The sequence below is a fragment of the Thalassophryne amazonica genome, chromosome 3, assembly GCF_902500255.1.
Source record: "Thalassophryne amazonica chromosome 3, fThaAma1.1, whole genome shotgun sequence".
NCBI classification, from domain to species: Eukaryota; Metazoa; Chordata; class Actinopteri; order Batrachoidiformes; family Batrachoididae; genus Thalassophryne; species Thalassophryne amazonica.
In genome coordinates this window covers 7,882,270-7,906,925 of record NC_047105.1, presented here as the reverse complement: position 1 = coordinate 7,906,925, position 24,656 = coordinate 7,882,270, and the positions used below count along the sequence as shown (strand labels likewise).

Sequence of the window (24,656 nt, the reverse complement as noted above, 5' to 3'; positions counted from 1 at the left end):
CATTATACTTGTAGGTATTCCATCTTCTAAATGTCATCAAATCAACATCTTGAAATGTTGATTAATGCACAGTACTGCTGTAAATGGCACAAATGTCCACAGTATAGCGCAGTTAATATGTTACCATGACAGCAAGTTTTTGTCCACAGACCTTTGAGAGCCACAGTGATGCTGCCAGGCCCTCGGGACACGCAGCGAGAGGGCTGTGTCTCAGGAGCCTCTCCACCCAGTACTCTCTTAATGTGGCCCATACTGTAAGTGTAGATGGAATCGGTCGACAGGCTGAGACTAGAGGTTGGATCCACCTTGGTTATGTACACCTGGAGTGAAAAAGGCAGAACCATGTTAGATAGATTTATGTAAAGATTAAATGAAAGTAATTTTTAGATTATGTCTCTCACAGTGGACATGCACCTAAGATGAAAATTTCAGACCCCTCCATGATTTCTAAGTGGGAGAACTTGCAAAATCGCAGGGTGTTCAAATACTTATTTTCCTCACTGTATATATGTGAGCCCTGTTAACCTGTGTGAGTCGGGGTCCACAAAATCGGACGGTGAGTTATCTTAAACCGTGAATTGATGAAGTTCACCATAAAAACCTTTAAATTAGTTTACCTTGGCATATTACAATAATTTTGACCATTTGAAACGTGATCCCTTCCTGGATGGTGATGATTTCTTCATTTGGAGTGGGCTCGGAATATTTTTTCTTTCTCCTCAGGCTGCTGCAGGTCAGCGATGAGGCCTTTGTCAGTGCAGATGATTCCTGATGGTTCAAAATTGGGCCGGAATTTCCGGCTCAATCTGAACCAGCAATAAGGATCTAAAAAGTAACATCCAAAAACTGTCAGGAATTGTCAGGAATTGTCCGTATAGAATCGTCTGCCCTCATCGCTGACCTGCAGCAGCCGGAAGAGGAAGAAGAAATCATCATACAGAATCGTCCGCACTGACGATCTCTCCCAAAAATGATCAAATCAAAATTGACTAAGGATTGCAATTAATCTAAATTAATTGCATGTATAATTTTTATTTTTTTTTTAATCACTCCTCAAATTGCAAAACACATACACAGGCTCTCAGAAACACAAAAACAATGAGCAAATTAATGCTTGAAACAATTACAGAAATATTTTTGATGTATAATAAACTAGGCAGTCTATAAACTTTGCAAAAATGGGCCATCATGAACATACGGAGCATGATTTATTGCACTACAAAATGCATTGTACAGACTTTTATATTCAGTGTAATGAGAACGTGTGTCCAAACTTAGAAAGCATTTTAATTTTAAAAAATAATGAAAGCTGGTTATTTTTGCACCCACTTGGCTTTCAATGCTGCAGGCGTTTACATTACTGATGTTAACAGTTGCCTAAATTCATTATGATGGCCAAATTCCAAATAAGAACTTCTTTGACTGGAGCCGTGTGTGCAGTTTTTTTTTCCTGACAGATGACACCTTGAAGGCTTGGCTGACAGCTGAATCCAGCATGGGCCAGTCCATCCTGCCATTCACTCTGACAGTGCCGATGAAGAAATCCTGCAGTTTCACCTCCTGCTGACACAATGCACAGATTTACAATCACATTCAGTGGATTCAAGAGCGTGCAGAGGACTAGCGATGCACCTACGTCTTTGAAGACCTTCACATCTGCAACACAAACCACCACCCGAACACGGTGGTCATCTCTCTGTGACGAAAGGCTAACAGAGTCTGCAGAGAGGACGTCTGAGGAGATACGGCAAAAACAGAAAACAGTCATTTGGCATGTGTGGAGCAGCAGCAGCCAGATTGACATATAAACAACATTGTTTTTCTTGCTACTTTTTATGCAATATCGCTGATTCTGAAGAAATAACAATGCTGACATTTTTTCCCACTGAAGTCACGCAAATATCAGTAAACTGTAAGCATGAATAAAGTATTTGGAAGTGAAGATGGCTCATGTTACAAACCATTTAAGGTAAACATGGAACAACAGTGAGAAAAAATTAATTTTATTTTTTTAAAAATTTTAAAGGATGGCAATTTTTGTAAAATTTTTATTCATTTTTAATTTAAATAGTCCTTGCAACAGAAAAATTGCACAAAAGGTGAAAACGTGACCTCATGTGATGAGGTAATTTAATTGTCCAGTGTTTATACAATAAATGCTTTTAATCTAAATAATGTAAATAATTATTTGGGAAATTCCATGAGACAGTTTGTTCATTATTTCTTCATCCTGTTGAGAATAAGCAGTCTCTGGGACAGCACGACCACTTGAAGCGGTAATGAGTCCTGCCTGTTATTTGTCATCGTTTGACCTCCAGCTGAAGACATTCTGTGCATTATCCTGAAGTGTACCTGAGCCCATCCCCTCGCTCAGCCCTCTGCTGTAGCTTCTGGGCACGTGCATGGTGAATGACTGTCGTGGCGATGAGGCTCCCACAGCGGTGAGACCTGAGGACTGGGATGCGGAGCTGGAGGGTCCAGGTGATGGACAAGGGGACACACTACCTGTCTTCAGATGGTCATTCTCAGTCTTAAGGTCCTCCACGGTCCTCTACAGAGAAAAACACATGATCACATCAGACATGTGCCATTAGTGCTGCATCCACATATCAACAAGAATTCCAAAGTGGGAATAACTGCTCCTGATAAACCTTCTTGTGGATTATTATGTTGTTATGGAATAAGGGCTCCTTTCAGGCTTTTGATTAGATACTCGTCTTGAAAAACAGAGGACAACGCGATGAGCATCCAATTGCTTCAGTCCACTCAACACAGTTATGGTTACGTCCAGCGTGAATTCCCTCTAAATCGTGAATCCACTTGTGCTCATTCGGGAATGTTAATCTCGTGATTTGTGGTCCGGCACAGAACTGGAACCTTTATATTGTCTGACACCAGAAAACTTTTGCACCATACAGTAGTGTTCAGAATAATAGTAGTGCTATGTGACTAAAAAGATTAATCCAGGTTTTGAGTATATTTCTTATTGTTACATGGGAAATCAATCAATCAATCAATTTTATTTATATAGCGCCAAATCGCAACAAACAGTTGCCCCAAGGCACCTTATATTGTAAGGCAAGGCCATACAATAATTACGGAAAAACCCCAACGGTCAAAACGACCCCCTGTGAGCAAGCACTTGGCGACAGTGGGAAGGAAAAACTCCCTTTTAACAGGAAGAAACCTCCAGCAGAACCAGGCTCAGGGAGGGGCAGTCCTCTGCTGGGACTGGTTGGGGCTGAGGGAGAGAACCAGGAAAAAGACATGCTGTGGAGGGGAGCAGAGATCAATCACTAATGATTAAATGCAGAGTGGTGCATACAGAGCAAAAAGAGAAAGAAACACTGAGTGCATCATGGGAACCCCCCAGCAGTCTAAGTCTATAGCAGCATAACTAAGGGATGGTTCAGGGTCACCTGATCCAGCCCTAACTATAAGCTTTTGCAAAAAAGAAAGTTTTAAGATCATTTGTAACCTTCACTAATGCTGTTTCTGTACTATGATGAATTCTAAAACCTGACTGAAACTCTTCAAATAGACCATTCCTCTGCAGATGATCAGTTAGCTGTTTTACAACTACCCTTTCAAGAATTTTTGAGAGAAAAGGAAGGTTGGAGATTGGCCTATAACAAAGCTACCAGTAGATTCAGTAGATTCTCACAAATCCAACAAGACCAAGCATTCATGATATGCACACTCTTAAGGCTATGAAATTGGGCTATTAGTAAAAAAAGTAGAAAAGGGGGTGTTCACAATAATAGTAGTGTGGCATTCAGTCAGTGAGTTCGGCAATTTTGTGGAACAAACAGGTGTGAATCAGGTGTCCCCTATTTAAGGATGAAGCCAGCACCTGTTGAACATGCTTTTCTCTTTGAAAGCCTGAGGAAAATGGGACGTTCAAGACATTGTTCAGAAGAACAGCGCAGTTTGATTAAAAAGTTGATTGGAGAGGGGAAAACTTATACGCAGGTGCAAAAAATTATAGGCTGTTAATCTACAATGATCTCCAATGCTTTAAAATGGACCAAAAAAAACAGAGACGCGTGGAAGAAAACGGAATACAACCATCAAAATGGATAGAAGAATAACCAGAATGGCAAAGTGTCACCCATTGATCAGCTCAAGGATGATCAAAGACAGTCTGGAGTTACCTGTAAGTGCTGTGACAGTTAGAAGACGCCTGTGTGAAGCTAATTTATTTGCAAGAATCCCCCGCAAAGTCCCTCTGTTAAATAAAAGACATGTGCAGAAGAGGTTACAATTTGCCAAAGAACACATCAACTGGCCTAAAGAGAAATGGAGGAATATTTTGTGGACTGATGAGATTAAAATTGTTCTTTTTGGGTCCAAGGGCCGCAGACAGTTTTTGAGACGACCCCCAAACTCTGAATTCAAGCCACAGTTCACAGTGAAGACAGTGAAGCATGGTGGTACAAGCATCATGATATGGGCATGTTTCTCCTACTATGGTGTTGGGCCTATATATCGCATACCAGGTATCATGGATCAGTTTGGATATGTCAAAATACGTGAAGAGGTCATGTTGCCTTATGCTGAAGAAGACATGCCCTTGAAATGGGTGTTTCAACAAGACAGTGACCTCAAGCACACTAGTAAAGAAGCAAAATCTTGGTTCCAAACCAACAAAATGAATGCCTCGCAGATGTGAAGAAATCATGAAAAACTGTGGTTATACAACTAAATACTAGTTTAGTGATTCACTGAATTGCTAAAAAAGCAGTTTGAACATAATAGTTTTGAGTTTGTAGCATCAACAGCAGATGCTAAAATAACTGAAATAAAAGTAATAACTTTTTTGTTTGTACCACATTTTTATATTGCTCTTCCTGCTCCTCATGACTGTGGCTCTGTGGAGATCAGATCTCTGGGGGAATTTAATGTTTGCCCACAATACATCCCTCATAATGTGAAACATTAGCCCAGTGTCTCTGCATTCAGTGGAGAGCAGGTGGATCAGTGGATAAGGAGCCAATATGTAGGCCCGGGTTCAAATCCCACTCATGCTACCTGTCTGTGTCCTTGATTAAGATGCTTAATCTGCATTGCCATCCCCTCATTACCCCATCCCCGTAGAGACGGCGCCTGCTTCCAGACCACCAATAACCAGCAAAAATCTATTTAAGCAAAAAAATTCAAAAAGAAAAAATAATATAGCACCTTCAACTGCACCACAGACTAAAACAGTTAAATGTGGTCTATTAAACATTAGGTCTCTCTCTTCTAAGTCCCTGTTGGTAAATGATATAATAATTGATCAACGTATTGATTTATTCTGCCTAACAGAAACCTGGTTACAGCAGGATGAATATGTTAGTTTAAATGAGTCAACACCCCCGAGTCACACTAACTGTCAGAATGCTCGTAGTACGGGCCGGGGCGGAGGATTAGCAGCAATCTTCCATTCCAGCTTATTAATTAATCAAAAACCTAGACAGAGCTTTAATTCATTTGAAAGCTTGACTCTTAGTCTTGTCCATCCAAATTGGAAGTCCCAAAAACCAGTTTTATTTGTTATTATCTATCGTCCACCTGGTCGTTACTGTGAGTTTCTCTGTGAATTTTCAGACCTTTTGTCTGACTTAGTGCTTAGCTCAGATAAGATACTTATAGTGGGCGATTTTAACATCCACACAGATGCTGAGAATGACAGCCTCAACACTGCATTTAATCTATTATTAGACTCTATTGGCTTTGCTCAAAAAGTAAATGAGTCCACCCACCACTTTAATCATATCTTAGATCTTGTTTTGACTTATGGTATGGAAATAGAAGACTTAACAGTATTCCCTGAAAACTCCCTTCTGTCTGATCATTTCTTAATAACATTTACATTTACTCTGATGGACTACCCTGCAGTGGGGAATAAGTTTCATTACACTAGAAGTCTTTCAGAAAGCGCTGTAACTAGGTTTAAGGATATGATTCCTTCTTTATGTTCTCTATTGTCATATACCAACACAGAGCAGAGTAGCTACCTAAACTCTGTAAGGGAGTTAGAGTATCTCGTCAATAGTTTTACATCCTCATTGAAGACAACTTTGGATGCTGTAGCTCCTCTGAAAAAGAGAGCTTTAAAGCAGAAGTGCCTGACTCCGTGGTATAACTCACAAACTCGCAGCTTAAAGCAGATAACCCGTAAGTTGGAGAGGAAATGGCGTCTCACTAATTTAGAAGATCTTCACTTAGCCTGGAAAAAAGAGTTTGTTGCTCTATAAAAAAGCCCTCCGTAAAGCTAGGACATCTTTCTACTCATCACTAATTGAAGAAAATAAGAACAACCCCAGGTTTCTTTTCAGCACTGTAGCCAGGCTGACAAAGAGTCAGAGCTCTATTGAGCTGAGTATTCCATTAACTTTAACTAGTAATGACTTCATGACTTTCTTTGCTAACAAAATTTTGACTATTAGAGAAAAAATTATTCATAACCATCCCAAAGATGTATCGTTATCTTTGGCTGCTTTCAGTGATGCCGGTATTTGGTTAGACTCTTTCTCTCCGATTGTTCTGTCTGAGTTATTTTCATTAGTTACTTCATCCAAACCATCAACATGTTTATTAGACCCCATTCCTGCCAGGCTGCTCAAGGAAGTCCTACCATTATTTAATGCTTCAATCTTAAATATGATCAACTTATCTTTGTTAGTTGGCTATGTACCACAGGCTTTTAAGGTAGCAGTAATTAAACCATTACTTAAAAAGCCATCACTTGACCCAGCTATTTTAGCTAATTATAGGCCAATCTCCAACCTTCCTTTTCTCTCAAAGATTCTTGAGAGGGTAGTTGTAAAACAGCTAACTGATCACCTGCAGAGGAATGGTCTATTTGAAGAGGTTCAGTCAGGTTTTAGAATTCATCATAGTACAGAAACAGCATTAGTGAAGGTTACAAATGATCTTCTTATGGCTTCGGACAGTGGACTTATCTCTGTGCTTGTTCTGTTGGACCTCAGTGCTGCTTTTGATACTGTTGACCATAAAATTTTATTACAGAGATTAGAGCATGTCATAGGTATTAAAGGCACTGCGCTGCGGTGGTTTGAATCATATTTGTCTAATAGATTACAGTTTGTTCATGTAAATGGGGAATCTTCTTCACAGACTAAAGTTAATTATGGAGTTCCACAAGGTTCTGTGCTAGGACCAATTTTATTCACTTTATACATGCTTCCCTTAGGCAGTATTATTAGACGGTATTGCTTAAATTTTCATTGTTACGCAGATGATACCCAGCTTTATCTATCCATGAAGCCAGAGGACACACACCAATTAGCTAAACTGCAGGATTGTCTTACAGACATAAAGACATGGATGACCTCTAATTTCCTGCTTTTGAACTCAGATAAAACTGAAGTTATTGTACTTGGCCCCACAAATCTTAGAAGCATGGTGTCTAACCAGATCTTTACTCTGGATGGCATTTCCCTGACCTCTAGTAATACTGTGAGAAATCTTGGAGTCATTTTTGATCAGGATATGTCATTCAAAGCGCATATTAAACAAATATGTAGGACTGCCTTTTTGCATTTACGCAATATCTCTAAAATCAGAAAGGTCTTGTCTCAGAGTGATGCTGAAAAACTGATTCATGCATTTATTTCCTCTAGGCTGGACTATTGTAATTCTTTATTATCAGGTTGTCCTAAAAGTTCCCTAAAAAGCCTTCAGTTGATTCAAAATGCTGCAGCTAGAGTACTGACGGGGACTAGAAGGAGAGAGCATATCTCACCCGTGTTGGCCTCTCTTCATTGGCTTCCTGTTAATTCTAGAATAGAATTTAAAATTCTTCTTCTTACTTATAAGGTTTTGAATAATCAGGTCCCATCTTATCTTAGGGACCTCGTAGTACCATATCACCCTAATAGAGCGCTTCGCTCTCAGACTGCAGGCTTACTTGTAGTTCCTAGGGTTTGTAAGAGTAGAATGGGAGGCAGAGCCTTCAGCTTTCAGGCTCCTCTCCTGTGGAACCAGCTCCCAATTCAGATCAGGGAGACAGATACCCTCTCTACTTTTAAGATTAGGCTTAAAACTTTCCTTTTCGCTAAGGCTTATAGTTAGGGCTGGATCGGGTGACCCTGGACTATCCCTTGGTTATGCTGCTTTAGACGTAGACTGTGGGGGGGTTCCCATGATGCACTGTTTCTTTCTCTTTTTGCTCTGTATGCATCACTCCGCATTTAATCATTAGTGATCGATCTCTGCCCCCCTCCACAGCATGTCTTTTTCCTGGTTCTTTCCCTCAGCCCCAACCAGTCTCAGCAGAAGACTGCCCCTCCCTGAGCCTGGTTCTGCTGGAGGTTTCTTCCTGTTAAGAGGGAGTTTTTCCTTCCCACTGTTGCCAAGTGCTTGCTCACAGGGGGTCGTTTTGACCGTTGGGGTTTTTCATAATTATTGTATGGCCTTGCCTTACAATATAAAGCGCCTTGGGGCAACTGTTTGTTGTGATTTGGCGCTATATAAAAAAAAAGTTGATTGATTGAGTTGATTGATTGTCCCACTTGACCTACTGTAACTTTAACTGGGTATCAGCTTTGGCTATAGAGTTCAGTGGTATCTCATATAGGAGGAGTCAGAGACGCTCCTCCACTTTCATGCCTTCACACTACGGAATCCAAAGATGGGCCAAAGGGCCTATACAGGACCTATCTTCTTCTGTGTCCAGCACGGTGAGGTGGCTAGAAAATGGCTAGATGTTACACATGTAAATGTACATTTAGCCATTTTCCAAACCTGCTTATTCCAGTTAAAAGTCACAACAGGGCTGGAGCCTACCCCCAAGGTCATTGGATGAAGGGTGCAGTTCACCCTAAACAGGCCGCCATTCGATCATGTGGCCAGCACACATAGACAAACACGTTGTGCACAGGGGAGGTGATGGTCTAATGGACCAGAGGATCCTCGGTTCACATCCCAACCTGACCAGAAAATCACTAAGGCCATTAATCCCTTAGTTGCTCCCAGTGTGTAGTGGGCACCTTGTATTGCAGCAGCCTCACATCAGGGTGAATGTGAGGCATTATTGTAAAGCACTTTGAGCGTCTGGTGCAGATGGAAAAGCGCTAAATGCAGACCAGTTAGCATTCACACTAACGGTCAATTTAGTGTCACAAATGTAACTAACCTGCATGTCTTTGGAAGGACCCAGAAAGAACCCATGCAAACACAAGGAGAACCTGCAAACTCCACACAGAATGGACCAGGTCGGAACCAAACCTGGGGTCTTCTCACTGTCAGGCAGCATACACTAACCACTAAACCACAGTCTTGCCAGTAACACACTGACAGTGTGGCTGCAGAAGCAAATAGATACATTTTTAAAAATGCTTGCAGTGACTGTGACCAACAATTTGCTATGAAACAAGTACAGAAAGAAAAAGGCTCCATTAAAACACACAGAAAAGGCTCACTGGAAGGAAAAGAAGAACCTACAGGCAACAACATACATAAATAAATAAATATAATGCAATGCTAAAATATGCTCGGCCGTATGTGCATAAAAATAGGAAACAGAATGTGACCTTTTGACCTCTTAGAATATGTCAAGGTTAGCCATCTTTGAACTTGTCCAAGGTCTGTGTCCCAAGAATGCTCCCAGTAAATTTGAAGACCCTGACAGTAACAGGACTAGAGTTATGTTGCGCACAGACAGACAGACTGACGGATGGATGCAAGGCCTTTCCCAATACCTGATGCCCATATTTTGGCCTTGGGAACATATAGGTGCATGCAGCCCACCTTGGCTGACTGTTAAACACCACAAATACCCAAATAGTTGATTCAATTGTTTTTGGCTGATAAAATCTAACCATGATTCAGTACATTTATAACTTCAAAACATCACTATAAGTAAGAAACCGTTATTATGTTGCTATAAAAATGGATGATCACATGAACAATTGAGGGCCATGAAGGGGACGATAATTGTCTTTTGACATACGCTAACGTCCCTCTTATCAACGTCGCTTGATTGTTTCTCTCTGTGATATTAACAAGAAGGTTTTGTCGATGCGGATGTTTTTTGTGGAACAAGTCACTCACCTGCATGTTGTTCATGGCCTCCTGCAGCTGCTCCAGCTGGTGGGCAGAGCTTAAAGCCTCCAGGCGGATATCTGTGAGCTTCCGCTCCTTCTCCCACAGCTCCGAACGCAGCTCTGACACAACTTTATCATCCCCAGCCTCCTCTCCGTCACACAGCCTGCAGACATACTTGCAGTTTAACATGATACTCACGTGAAATCAAAGGCTGCTCAGTGGAAAAAAAAAAAAAAAAAACTCAAATGAGACGTTTACCCAGATGATGAAGCAGACACGGAGGTCTTCATAATGGGCCGAGAGATTTCAACATCCTGGTGGACTTTGGGTGAGGAAGGTGCAGAGGTTTCTGGGGTGGCAATCTCCTCGATGTCAGCGTATGGGGCCGACCCCTTGGAGCCCTTCTTACTGAAAGCCTTGTTGAAGGAGCTGCGTAGCTGAGAAGAAACAAGAAACATGACATGTAATGAAGAAATCGAATGCAAAGTTCTAACAAGAGCTTGTGCTACACATATGTGCACGTGCAACACAAAATTAGGAAACGATGGGTCAATATGAAAAATGCAGAAACAAAAGAAAGAAAAGAAAAACCCTCAGTGATCTTTACACTTACTTTGACTTCTCTTTCACTGCAGACAGCATGAACCCAAAATATTTCATGTTTTGTGTGGTCAGCTTCATTTCAAATGTATCACGTGGGCACATCTCAAAAAAAGTGTGGCCACGCTGGTAGGAGTCTAGTGATGGAAGCCATCAAGACACCCAGACAACCCTGAAGGAGTTTTAGGAATCTGTGGTTGTGGCTGAACAGAAACTGAACATGGTGAAACGTTTGTCTGTTGTGTCTCCAGTCATACAGCTTCACGATGAAGTGTTCTTGAAAACAACACACTCAGTTTAAGGTATAGCTTGCCAGAAGGTACACAGGAAAGCAGAGCTGAAATATCACTTATTTTTCTCTTTTCTAATCCTTCTCCACTTCTCTTTAGCATGAAGCTGGCAATGGGGGATGCAACAGGCAAATGTTGCACCATAACCACTTTGTTCACCCACATTCTCATGCCTAGGGTTCTTTGAGAGCCCTGAGGGTGTCTTGGTGGCTTCCCTCATTACTCTCCTTGCGGCTCGGTCAGGAAATTTTGAGTGACAGATTTATCACACAGTACCATACTGTTTGAATTTCTTAATGATTGACGTAAATAAAGTCTAAGTGACTCTGCAAGGATGAGGAAACACGCTGTGCAAATTTATTTTTTGTATTAATTAATTTTTAGATGTGGCTGAAAAGCATTGAAATGTTGCTATTTTCTGATATATAACGCGATACAAACTAAAGCTTGAAAATCACCTGTGGAGGCCATCTGGGATTTCTCTGTGAGCGCCAGGAGGAATCCTTCTCGCGCTCACTTAGAAATTCAAGATTTTCTCATCAATTGGAACCTATTCAGGGGGTCAGAGTATTAAATTTCAAAAGTGTGCAAAATAAGGACAACACTGACATACACACACACACACGCACACACACACACATATATATATATATATATATATATATATATATATATATATATATATATATATATATATATATATATATACACACACATGAATTAAATGAGGAAAAATTGCGACAATGTGGAACATGCAACCCCACCCAGAAAAGTGCAGTACTCCTTAAATTTACTTTGATTTTTGTTTCATCGCAGAGGACATTTTATATATATATACGAGGTCTGTCCGTAAAGTATAGGTCCTTTTTATTTTTTTCAAAAACTATATGGATTTCATTCATATGTTTTTACGTCAGACATGCTTGAACCCTCGTGCGCATGCGTGAGTTTTTCCAAGCCTGTCGGTGACGTCATTCGCCTGTGAGCACTCCTTGTGGGAGGAGTCGTCCAGCCCCTCGTCGGAATTCCTTTGTCTGAGAAGTTGCTGAGAGACTGGCGCTTTGTTTGATCAAAATTTTTTCTAAACCTGTGAGACACATCGAAGTGGACACGGTTCGAAAAATTAAGCTGGTTTTCAGTGAAAATTTTAACAGCTGATGAGAGATTTTGAGGTGATTCTGTCGCTTTAAGGACTTCCCACGGTGCGAGACGTCGCTCAGCGCTCTCAGGCAGCGTCATCAGCCTGTTTCAAGCTGAAAACCTCCACATTTCAGGCTCTACTGATCCAGGACGTCGTGAGAGAACAGAGAAGTTTCAGAAGAATTCGGTTTCAGCATTTTATCCGGATATTCCACTGTTAAAGGATATTTTTTTAATGAAAGACGTGCGGACAGGTCCGCGCGTCGGGACGCAGCCGACGCGGCGCGGCGGCACAGGAAAAACACCTCCGTGTTGATAACCATTTGTTAAAATCCAGTTGGCTTTTGATGGCTTTCAGTGGAGTGAGTATATGAGAAATTGTTTATCAGCTGGAGATGTTCCAACTTGTCCTCAAGGCTTCCAACAGAGGTGTTTTTCCTGTGGCGGAGCGTCGCGGCGGCTGCGAGCCGACGCTGCAATCCGCCCGCACGTCTTTCATTAAAAAAATCTCCTTTAACAGTGGAATATCTGGATAAAATGCTGAAACCGACTTCTTCTGAAACTTCTCTGTTCTCTCACAAAGTCCTGGATCAACAGAGCCTGAAATGTGGAGGTTTTCAGCTTGAAACAGGCTGATGACGCCGCCTGAGAGCGCTGCGCGACGTCTCGCACCGTGAAAAGTCCTTAAAGCGACAGAATCACCTCAAAATCTCTCATCAGCTGTTAAAATTTTCACTGAAGACCAGCTTAATTTTTCGAACCATGTCCACTTCGATGTGTCTCACAGGTTTAGAAAAAATTTTGATCAAACAAAGCGCCAGTCTCTCAGCAACTTCTCAGACAAAGGAATTCCGACGAGGGGCTGGACGACTCCTCCCACAAGGAGTGCTCACAGGCGAATGACGTCACCGACAGGCGTGGAAAAACTCACGCATGCGCACGAGGGTTCAAGCATGTCTGACGTAAAAACATATGAATGAACTCCATATAGTTTTTGAAAAAAATAAAAAGTATATATATATATATATATATATATATATATACAAGGTCTATTAGAAAAGAAACCGACAGTTTTATTTAAAAAAAAAAAAACTATATGGATTTGAATCATGTGTGATTACATCAGACATGCTTGAACCCTCGTGCGCATGCGTGAGTTTTTTTCACGCCTGTCGGTGACGTCATTCGCCTGTGAGCACTCCTTGTGGAAGGAGTGGTCCAGCCCCCTCGTCGGAATTCCTTTGTCTGAGAAGTTGCTGAGAGACTGGCGCTGTGCTTGATCAAAATTTTTTCAAAAACTGTGAGGCACATCCGAGTGGACACCATTCAAGAAATTCAGCTGATTTTCGGTGAAAATTTTAACGGCTGATGAGAGATTTTGGATTGTTTCTATCGCTGTAAGGACTTTCCACAGGCGGGACATCACGCAGCGTCGTCATCCTGTTTCAAGCTGAAAACCTCCAAATTTAAGCCTCTGTTGACCCAGGACGTCGTTAGAGAACAGAGAACTTTCAGAAGAGGTCGGAATCAGCAGTTTATCCGGACATTCCACTGTTAAAGGAGATTTTTTTAATGAAAGACGTGCAGACAGATTGGTGCGTCGGCTCGCAGCTGGCATGGCGCGCCCGCCACAGGAAAAACACCTCCGTGTTGATAACCATTTCTAAAATCCAGGCGGCTTTTGGTGGCTTTCAGTTGAGTGAGTATCTGATAACAGCAGGGCATGTTCCAACTTGTCCTTAAGGCTTCCAACGGAGGTGTTTTTCATATATATATATATATATATATATATATATATATATATATATATATAGTGGTGGGCACAGTTCCGATAACATAATTATCGAAGACAATGTTTTCATTATTGGATTATCTTTTTAGATAACTTTAAAAACTATTATCGGACTAATTATCTTCCGATACACTTTTGTCCGATAACGTCTAGACCAATAACATAGTAAACAAAGATGAACAGTAACAAACACTTTTAAAATTTAAAACCAGTTGAGCACCTACCTGCTAAAAGTTTCCTAACAGATGGATAGTTCTACTCTCTGCAAACAGAAGAGAGTTGCTTCCATAAGAAACTGCTCTATCCTCTGCAGGTAAAAAAAAAACCTGGTCTCATAAAAAAAAAATAATAATAATAATTTCCTTTATCACCTTACTGATACGCTGACAATATCACCTAAGTCACCCAGAGGCATACATTTTTAAATTATGGTTCAAATTTTAACCAAACTAATTTTGGACAAGTTATTTAAAATGACTGTCATGTCTGACATTTTATAAAGTGAAAATATCAGATATATGTTTTAGTTTTAAAGTAATGTGCTAATTTTAAGGATTTAGTGAGCACATGCTGTGCCCAGCAGTGCATTATGGGTAGGATAGTCTAATTTCAGTATGTTTACGACAGGACAAATGCATTTCAGACACTCTGTTCAGGCTCCACGGACAGCAGCATTACACTCTAGTGCCTAAAACTCTCATGAATATATTTTCTGGGTTTATAGACGTTATTGTATTTGCGTTTATTAAATTCCACACATCTTAAATGTAGCAGACACGGATTATCTGGGATTTTGTTTTGGCAAGTTTTTCAGGCCTCTACTGCCATCTACTGGCCAGTAGTGTTCATGGCAGTATTTGCCCTAAGTACTAAGCGTCTGGGCACTAGTAGGTGGCAGTGTTCTATTTATTTTGACCCCGGTTATATCAGACGGTTGTCAAATCAACTTTTTGGCTTTGCAAATGGCTTTTTTTTTTTTTTTTACAAATTAAGTTTAAAAACAAAACAACAACAAAAAAAAAACATTGCAAGACAGCTCTGCTGTGTTTGCACAGGTACAGTGCGAGCGGTTGGATGCTTGTAGCTCTTCAGCAGCAGGATAACCTCACGACAGCCGACCAGAATAATATCAAACCATACGATCGGTGATCAGGAGGTGGTCGTGAGATGTTAAAGGCAGCCTGTTACTCCATGTACACTACATGATGCAGGACACGTGATTAACCTGAAACTCGGTTTTAAAAAATTCTCGCACGAATGAAAAATCATCTGAAAAAGGGCCAAAACTCGCACAGTGTAAAGCCAATATTTATGTGTCAAGACAAAATTGAGTGCACGTTTTACAACATCATCAAACGTGCACACGGCACTAATAAAATGAGCGCACATTCTCTCCACATGCAAAACATTTTGCGATGATACTTCCAGGGCTCCGTAAAAACGCCTGTTTTTACAAATAAAAATGGAATATTTTACAAAAGCACATTTATCTGTAAACACCAACACATGACACACGTCACATTAACATGTTGGTTTACATAATGAATGACTGAACCAATAGCAGAGGTCCTTTTACCCAGAATCCTTTGTGATCTGTCTATGTTTGTTACAAAACCTCAGAATTAGTGCATTATTCAACAACCCCTCAATGCCTGAATTTATATACAACCCCTGGCAAAAATTATGGAATCACCGGCCTCGGAGGATGTTCATTCAGTTGTTTAATTTTGTAAAAAAAAAGCAGATCACAGACATGACACAAAACTAAAGTCATTTCAAATTGCAACTTTCTGGCTTTGAGAAACACTATAAGAAATCAGGAAAAAAAATTGTGGCAGTCAGTAGCGGTTACTTTTTTAGACCAAGCAGAGGGAAAAAGCTATGGACTCACTCAATTCTGAGGAAAAAATTATGGAATCATGAAAAACAAAAGAACGCTCCAACACATCACTAGTATTTTGTTGCACCACCTCTGGCTTTTATAACAGCTTGCAGTCTCTGAGGCATGGACTTAATGAGTGACAAACAGTATTCTTCATCAATCTGGCTCCAACTTTCTCTGATTGCTGTTGCCAGATCAGCTTTGCAGGTTGGAGCCTTGTCATGGACCATTTTCTTCAACTTCCACCAAAGATTTTCAATTGGATTAAGATCCAGACTATTTGCAGGCCATGACATTGACCCTATGTGTCTTTTTGCAAGGAATGTTTTCACAGTTTTTGCTCTATGGCAAGATGCATTATCATCTTGAAAAATGATTTCATCATCCCCAAACATCCTTTCAATTGATGGGATAAGAAAAGTGTCCAAAATATCAACGTAAACTTGTGCATTTATTGATGATGTAATGACAGCCATCTCCCCAGTGCCTTTACCTGACATGCAGCCCCATATCATCAATGACTGTGGAAATTTACATGTTCTCTTCAGGCAGTCATCTTTATAAATCTCATTGGAACGGCACCAAACAAAAGTTCCAGCATCATCACCTTGCCCAATGCAGATTTGAGATTCATCACTGAATATGACTTTCATCCAGTCATCCACAGTCCACGATTGCTTTTCCTTAGCCCATTGTAACCTTGTTTTTGTTGTGTGTTGGGGGGGGCGTGGCTGGATGTTTTGGTGTTCTTTTCTTTTCTTTGCTCTCCAGGTGGCATGAGGGCTGATTTGTCTGTGAAGAAGGTGCTGGCTGAAGAGTCTTCACCCTCATTAACATCATGGAAAGCACCTGTGAGTGGTGCTCACGTGCAACCTGGACGACTTGCAGCTGAAGCAGATAATTGGATGGCGTTCTGCATTTAAGTCATGTGTGATTCAAGCAGAACTGCCGGGAACTCGACCTTGTGACGTTCGTTTGTGAGACGCTGAGGACCGCGCCTGGGTTTTGACACATCGAGCCCGTGAAGCGGGGAGGGGTGAGGACACATGCTGTCAGCACACACGAAAGGTAATGGAGTGTTTGAGTAGTTGTTGATAGTGGCTTGGTGTTTTGTTGCACAGTATACTGGAATTGTAAAGAGAATTGTGCAGTTTGCTTCTCACTGCTGTGGCGTGAAGGATAAGTGATCCTCCACTTGTTGTGAGAAGCTGCTCATTTGCATAAAGTAAAAAAAGGACACTGACCTGAGTGTGTTGCTGATAGCGTGTGTTTATTGGAAGATATAGTTGTATCTGTTGCCTTACCTCACCTTCTCTTTGCTTCACAGAGAATCAGTTTGTCGTGTCCACCTGGGGGGTGTTTGGCGGTGGTAGGAAGTCCAGGAGTGCCGGCTTTAATCCTTGCGGGCGCTGGAGAGCGAGCCACGAATCACTCCACCAGAGGGACGTTGTTTTTATGTTTTTACACTTTTAAGCACAGGTGAATAATAAATAGTTTCTGTTTGGAACCGCTCTCTGGTTATTTTTAGCGCTGGGTCCTGTCTGACGCAGGTCCGCTCCTCAACCCGCGTCGACACATAACAGTTTTTTTCTGTTTAGGTGTTAATGATGGCTTTCGTTTAGCTTTTCTGTATGTAAATCCCATTTCCTTTAGGCGGTTTCTTACATTTCGGTCACAGATGTTGACTCCAGTTTCCTCCCATTCGTTCCTCATTTGTTTTGTTGTGCATTTTTCGATTTTTGAGACATATTGCTTTAAGTTTTCTGTCTTGACGCTTTGATGTCTTCCTTGGTCTACCAGTATGTTTGCCTTTAACAACCTTCCCATGTTGTTTGTATTTGGTCCAGAGTTTAGACACAGCTGACTGTGAACAACCAACATCTTTTGCAACATTGTGTGATGATTTACCCTCTTTTAAGAGTTTGATAATCCTCTCCTTTGTTTCAATTGACATCTCTCATGTTAGAGCCATGATTCGTGTCAGTCCACTTGGTGCAACAGCTCTCCAAGGTGTGATCACTCCTTTTTAGATGCAGACTAATGAGCAGATCTGATTTGATGCAGGTGTTAGTTTTGGGGATGAAAATTTACAGGGTGATTTCATAATTTATTCCTCAGAAATGAGTGATTCCATATTTTTTTTTCCCTCTGCTTGGTCTAAAAAAGTAACCGTTACTGACTGCCACAATTATTTTTCCTGATTTCTTATAGCATTTCTTAAAGCCAGAAAGTTGCCATTTGAAATGACTTTAGTTTTGTGTCATGTCTGTGATCTGCTTTTTTTCTACAAAATTAAACTATTGAATGAACATCCTCCGAGGCCGGTGATTCCATAATTTTTGCCAGGGGTTGTAGCTGTATATAAAAAAATGGCTGCCTCTGTGCTGGAAGCTGTGTAGTAAACAAGAGCTTCCAGCAGGGGGCAGGATGCTCAAAGACAAACGTGTGGCCTCATTGTTTGGGTCTGTTATCACTTTTAATATTACTAGAAGCTATTGTGGTGTTAAAACTCAAATTCAGTTTATTAGTAGTTGCAAATGTACCAGAGACAATATTGGAATTTATCAGTTATCTGTAACTTCTGATACATTTTTTGGGTGGTTTATCATTTTATCTTTATCAAAGATAACTTTTCAGTTATCTGATTATCTGTTATCAAAGTTAATTTTTTGGTTATCTGTGCCCACCACTGTGTATATATATATATATATATATATATATATATATATATATATATATATATATATATATATATATATATATATATATATATATATATATATATATATATATATATAATATCATTAGAATCTGAATAAAAACAGTCTACATTTTTATATTTGCAAAGAATTGAAAATAGTTGGTCTTCAAACCAAAATCCAAGGCAGACATTATTGCCTAAAGCTAAAATGTGGAACTTCACGTTAAATATCTGCAGAAATTAAAATGAACTGAAGAGAGAAATGAAATGGATGATTGAAATCAAAGCAGCTTCAACAGAAAATAAAAGCCATTCATTTTTTTTCTATATGATAAATAAAATATCTTTGCATATCAAGACTAGTCAGACACTGATTGAAGAAGCAGTTTCCATGTTTCAAAAGAAGGGCTCAAAATGCATGCAGGCTGAGAGGGAACAGTAAGGTCACTCACCTCAAAGACCTAAAATTTAATCAGGGCAGCGAGAGAGAGACAGAGACCAGTCACTTTTGAGTAGAAAAGGAGACTCTCACACACACACACACACACAAGAAAGTGGCTTCTACTGAATTTATTTCTCAGACAAAACAGACAAACAAAAACAGGTGACAGAACACCGGGTTCACACGGCAGGATAATTAGGCCGATATCGGACCCGATCTTCCCCTTCCGACAATCGTGATGACGCTAAAGATAATCTTAACAGATATTCCTCCCATGTGTGGTGTGTTAAGAGGACTCTGATCTGCTCGGAAGGGCGTCAGGAGCGCTCCGATCGCAAATCGGGGATATTCAACATGTTGGATTTTTTTGGCCTGATATCGCAGCGTGTTGTGTCCTCCGACCAAAACGAGCAGGCATCCTGCTGAATGTGACATTCAGCCAATCTTCCTCTTTGTATTTCCGTCAGACTGGGCATGGCTAGTGCATTGCTGCCCCCTACTTGTCAGAATGTACACCTAGAAAGCACAATGAATTAGCTGCCCTACACTTTATTGTAACACCCTGTGCTCCTCAGAAAGTTTATGACTGCCATCGCCCTCTCTTTAGGGAAAGCTCCATGACCTAGAATGGTCCTCAGGGAAAAGGTGTTAAGTCCCAATGATGTAAGCACACAGAACAAAACTGTTCTTTGCCCTGCATAAGCAGAACAATGCAAAATAAAATGAGCCATGGTTTCAGGGACATCACAAAATTCACAGAGGCCATCTTCGTGTTTTCCACTGAGAAACAATCCACTAGCCAACCCACAATGGCCCAACCGGAGACGTGTCAGCTTGACATCATCCTGCCGAGAGAGGCCAGATCTTACAATGGTGCCATTAACTGAAGGAACAATACCATAGGACTTTCTCCCCCTAATTTCAGCATCCCACATTTGCTGCCACTGCTTTCCTACGGCATCCATAACAAAAGAGCGACACTCGGTTCTCCCAAAAGGCACTTTAAAATGAACGCTCACTTCTTTCAAGCTTGCCTTAGCGAGGCCACGTTCAGCCAATCAGAAAGCGAGGTGATGGACGTACGGAGCAGAAAATAAAATCAAAACAGCTGTTCTGACTTACCAGAAAGTCCGGTGGTCGCGCTGTCGCCACTCCTTTAAAGAACACCTTTTCTTTTTCTTTTTGTATCGTTTTTTCCCCTCTGTTTTAATTAGTCCACAAAGTACCTCTGTTTGTTTACTCTGAGGTCACGTTTAATCGTGAGAGATTTTACGAGATTTCCTGTCTGAGCAGTGAATGTCCGTCATGAAATCTGTTCGTGTGTGGTGTTGTTGTCCTCACCGTGTGGCTGAACACCACACACTGTACCATCAAACCTTAGAGCCATGATTTTTTATCTTCACGTGTGTGGTCTCTCAGGTTTTGGAAACCTAAAGATAATTTTAAAATCCTGTCGTGTGAACCAGGCTTAAGGCTCACACCGATCAAGTTTCATGAGGCCAACATCAGATTGATCAAATTACAGTCAATTACAATCATGTGCTGTTATGTGATGAAAATACCAGATTCACAAATTTAAGTTCCATCGTGAAACTGACAAACATTCTACTATTTGGAATGTTTTGCAATTAGGGTATATTTTAAATTGATTTAAAAATCAATTTGTTATTATGTGTGTTGCTTGATTACAATTTTTTAATTTTTTCAAATATTTGTTGAAATTTTAGAATTTCTTAACTTTGCTACATTGTACAGCACTTTGTAATTCTCAACTTGAAAGTGCTTTATAAATAATAATAATATTGTTATTATCATCATCATGATTGTTAATTAGAAACAACTGTATTTATTATTATAAAAACTTTCTCCCAGTTTCCCTTCAGATCTGATACGAGGTCTGTTAGAAAAGTATCAGACCTTTTTAGTTTTTTGCAAAAACCTGGTGGATTTGAATCACGTGTGCTTGCATGAGCCAACCTTGAACCTTCGTGCGCATGCGTGAATTTTTTCACGCCTGTCGGTTGCGTCATTTGCTTGTAAGCAGCCTTTGTGTGAGGATGGGTGGAGTCTCTCGGTGGATTTTCATTGCAAGGAAAAAGACGGAACGACTGGAGCAGCGCTGCATCAAATTTTGCCAGAAACTGGGCGACAGCCAGGTGGAAACCATTCGGATTATTCAGACAGCTTTTGGTGACGATCCTATGGGCATCACACAGATTAAGGAGCAGTACAACCGATTTAAAGACGTCCGCCCCACGGTGGAGAGCGAGCCATGCTCCGGTCGGCCATCAACATGCTGAAATGACCAGATCATTTCCAAAGTGAACGCTGTGGTGATGTGGGACTGTCGTGTGACTGTCCGAAAAATTGCGGAAGAGGTGGACATCAGCACTTTTTTGGCACATTCCACTGTGACAGAAGATTTGGCCATGAATAGAGTTGCAGCGAAATTCATCGGCACAAAGCTGCTGACGGAGCAAAAGCACCTCCGTGCTGAAGTCTCACAGGACATGTTGTGACATGCCCACCTCGTCCACAATTTCTCGGATAGTCACACGACTGAAAAGTCACAGAAAGCCGTCTGAATCTTCCGAATGGTTTCCACCTGGCTGTCGCCCAGTTTCTGGCAAAATTAGATGCAGTAGCGCTGCTCCAGTCGTTCCCACATTTTCCTTGCAATTAAAATCCACCGAGAGAGCTACACACATCCTCACACAAAGGCTGCTTGCCAGCAACTGACGCAATCAACAGGTGTGAAAAAATTCACGCATGTGCACGAAGGTTCAAGGTTGGCTCATGCAAGCACACGTGATTCAAATCCATCAGGTTTTTGAAAAAATAAAAAGGTCGGATACTTTTCTAACAGACCTTGTACGTATCTGCGTGTTGATTTGGCACACGTTTTACACCAAATACAATATATATATATATATATATATGATGGTACTATCAGTACAAATGGAAACCAGGCCAAAAATACCCAAACAGTATAAATACCGTAAATAAAAAACTGTAAATTATTATTATTATTATTATTATTATTAGAGTGTTCTGATGTGAATATCTGGAAACAGGCTCAGTTTAAATCAGTGTGAACGCATCCCAGCACTCACCCAGTTCTTCTTCTTCTTCTTCTTGGCCTCCTGCTCCTTCAGACTACCCACACTGGAGTGACTGGTGGTACTGGTGAGGCTGGAGATGCTTTCTGACGAGTTCTGGCGGTCAATCAGCAGTTCTACATGAGAAAAAAGAAAAGCCACCAGAGGTTAGTTTGTGAAACTCATCTCTATATGTGATTTACATTGATGAAATTATAAATTCCAGGTGTTAAAGGACCTTTGGGTGTGATATCTGGATTACTCAGAGCACCCTGGATGATTTCCTGGGCTTCTGTATTTTTGGTCTTCAGAACCTCGATGGTCTCCTTCAGTTCGGTGAGTTCAGAGTCCTGCCGGGGGAAACATTGATATGGGTTCATGTTCGCTGGGGAACAGGCTGTGAACTGAACCAAGAATTGTTTTCGGCACGTCAAGCTGGGATGACAGGAAGTGTCAAAGGCTGGTGACAACACAGGAATCCTTGACTGAAAACCTTTGACCCGTGTCTTTCTGACAAGCATGGGGGGCGGGGGGGGGGCTATCAGGCTTTTCATTGGAAAAAGAAAATGCTCACTACAGATTTATTTTCACATTGAGACAAATAAAGGATATATATCATTGTCCTTGCCAGTGAATCCAACATGTTGATAAACGATGCGCCCCTGAGTCAAAAGACACATAGGTAGCAGTGCTACAGTTTCAGTTAGATTTTAAGTTTAGAATTTAAAATATGTTCATAAATGAATGCAAATGGACCAATTTTGTAAAATATGCATACAGTGGCTTGCAAAAGTATTTGGCCCCTTGGTATTTCATGCATTTTCATTTATGAATGCCATTTCAAATCAGGTTTCTCAATACAAAAATTTGGAAAATTATGTTCCTTAAACACTTTTGCAAGCCACTGTAAATAACACAGTATCCAAAGTTTCTAAACATACAATGTACATTATTTCAAACAAGTGGTCTTGATACCATGAACAACAGATCACTGATAGACCTTTGTGGATATCCTATCACATTGATACCATTACCTGAAGTAATTAATACAAATCAATATGGTAGGCATTTTGGAAAAATTGCTCCAAAATGGTTACCATGTTGAATTGTTGACTAAATGACTACCAACATTTTTTTTTTTACGTTTGATAACTGAAGAACTGCTGAAGATATTGACCTGAAACTTGAATGATGGGTCTAGGTTTGGTCGAGGGAAACACCTATTGAAATTCAGAACTCAACCAACAGTCATTTTGAATTTCACTACCAAGTTGTATCTAAAGTGCTTGAGGAATGAATCTGAAATTTTTATGGAAGGTCTTTAGTAGACCTACCATGCCTATTGAACACCAAGGCCAATCTCTCAAAATTTCCTGTATTGTCTGTTGTGTCGGTTGCATGGCCCAAGCAGAGGATCGCCCCTTTGAGTCTGGTCTGCTTGAGGTTTCTTCCTCAAATCGTCAGAGGGAGTTTTTTTCTTACTGCTGTCACCTGTGTTCTTGTTCTGGGGGTCGGTAAGATTAGACCTTGCTTGTGTGAAGCACCTTGAGGTAACTTTGTTGTGATTTGGCGCTGTATAAATGAAAAAAAAAATTGAAATAAACTGAAATTGAAGGCCATCAGTTCTCCACAAAGATGGCGGTTGATGGCCATTTGATGGCTAGGTATCTACACAAGCCTGTTGATTTTGGCCATACCTTGATATTTTCTTTCAATCAATCAATCAATCAATCAATTTTTTTATATTGCGCCAAATCACAACAAACAGTTGCCCCAAGGCGCTTTATATTGTAAGGCAAGGCCATACAATAATTATGTAAAACCCCAACGGTCAAAACGACCCCCTGTGAGCAAGCACTTGGCTACAGTGGGAAGGAAAAACTCCCTTTTAACAGGAAGAAACCTCCAGCAGAACCAGGCTCAGGGAGGGGCAGTCTTCTGCTGGGACTGGTTGGGGCTGAGGGAGAGAACCAGGAAAAAGACATGCTGTGGAGGGGAGCAGAGATCGATCACTAATGATTAAATGCAGAGTGGTGCATACAGAGCAAAAAGAGAAAGAAACACTCAGTGCATCATGGGAACCCCCCAGCAGTCTACGTCTATAGCAGCATAACTAAGGGATGGTTCAGGGTCACCTGATCCAGCCCTAACTATAAGCTTTAGCAAAAAGGAAAGTTTTAAGCCTAATCTTAAAAGTAGAGAGGGTGTCTGTCTCCCTGATCTGAATTGGGAGCTGTTCCACAGGAGAGGAGCCTGAAAGCTGAAGGCTCTGCCTCCCATTCTACTCTTACAAATCCTAGGAACTACAAGTAAGCCTGCAGTCTGAGAGCGAAGCGCTCTATTGGGGTGATATGGTACTATGAGGTCCCTAAGATAAGATGGGACCTGATTATTCAAAACCTTATAAGTAAGAAGAAGAATTTTAAATTCTATTCTAGAATTAACAGGAAGCCAATGAAGAGAGGCCAATATGGGTGAGATATGCTCTCTCCTTCCTTTTCCTTTTCATCATCAAACACGGTACACTTACCTGAAGAATGAACATCTCTTGTTTTTTAGTTGCACAGTTTAAAGTTGAAAAATGTTTAATATTGATTGGCACCATTCTGACACATGGGCATTTTTAGTTGTTCCAATTCAGACATCTCACACTTTCAA

The 24,656-nt window shown here is 40.7% G+C and overlaps 1 protein-coding gene and 1 long non-coding RNA gene across 6 annotated transcripts in view; one reads left to right on the top strand and one right to left on the bottom strand.

Moving 5' to 3' along the window:
• The window catches only part of nav1b (neuron navigator 1b), a 184,187-nt gene that overhangs the window by 26,026 nt on the left and 133,505 nt on the right, over positions 1-24,656 (bottom strand). For 3 of the 5 annotated variants that reach the window (XM_034165551.1, XM_034165560.1, XM_034165565.1), the window contains 9 exons: positions 22,237-22,348; positions 22,014-22,135; positions 18,911-18,919; positions 10,312-10,490; positions 10,060-10,216; positions 2,353-2,551; positions 1,637-1,734; positions 1,465-1,560; positions 152-320 (listed from right to left, as the gene is read on the bottom strand). In XM_034165551.1, the coding sequence (XP_034021442.1) occupies positions 152-320; positions 1,465-1,560; positions 1,637-1,734; positions 2,353-2,551; positions 10,060-10,216; positions 10,312-10,490; positions 18,911-18,919; positions 22,014-22,135; positions 22,237-22,348 (1,141 nt within the window). The remainder of the gene's footprint in view (positions 1-151; positions 321-1,464; positions 1,561-1,636; positions 1,735-2,352; positions 2,552-10,059; positions 10,217-10,311; positions 10,491-18,910; positions 18,920-22,013; positions 22,136-22,236; positions 22,349-24,656) is intronic. The other 2 variants (XM_034165569.1, XM_034165573.1) reach the window with 1 other exon arrangement.
• On the top strand, positions 232-24,310 carry LOC117506071. The gene is made up of 3 exons (XR_004559366.1): positions 232-359; positions 6,024-6,029; positions 24,299-24,310. It is a non-coding gene; the product is annotated as an uncharacterized LOC117506071 (long non-coding RNA).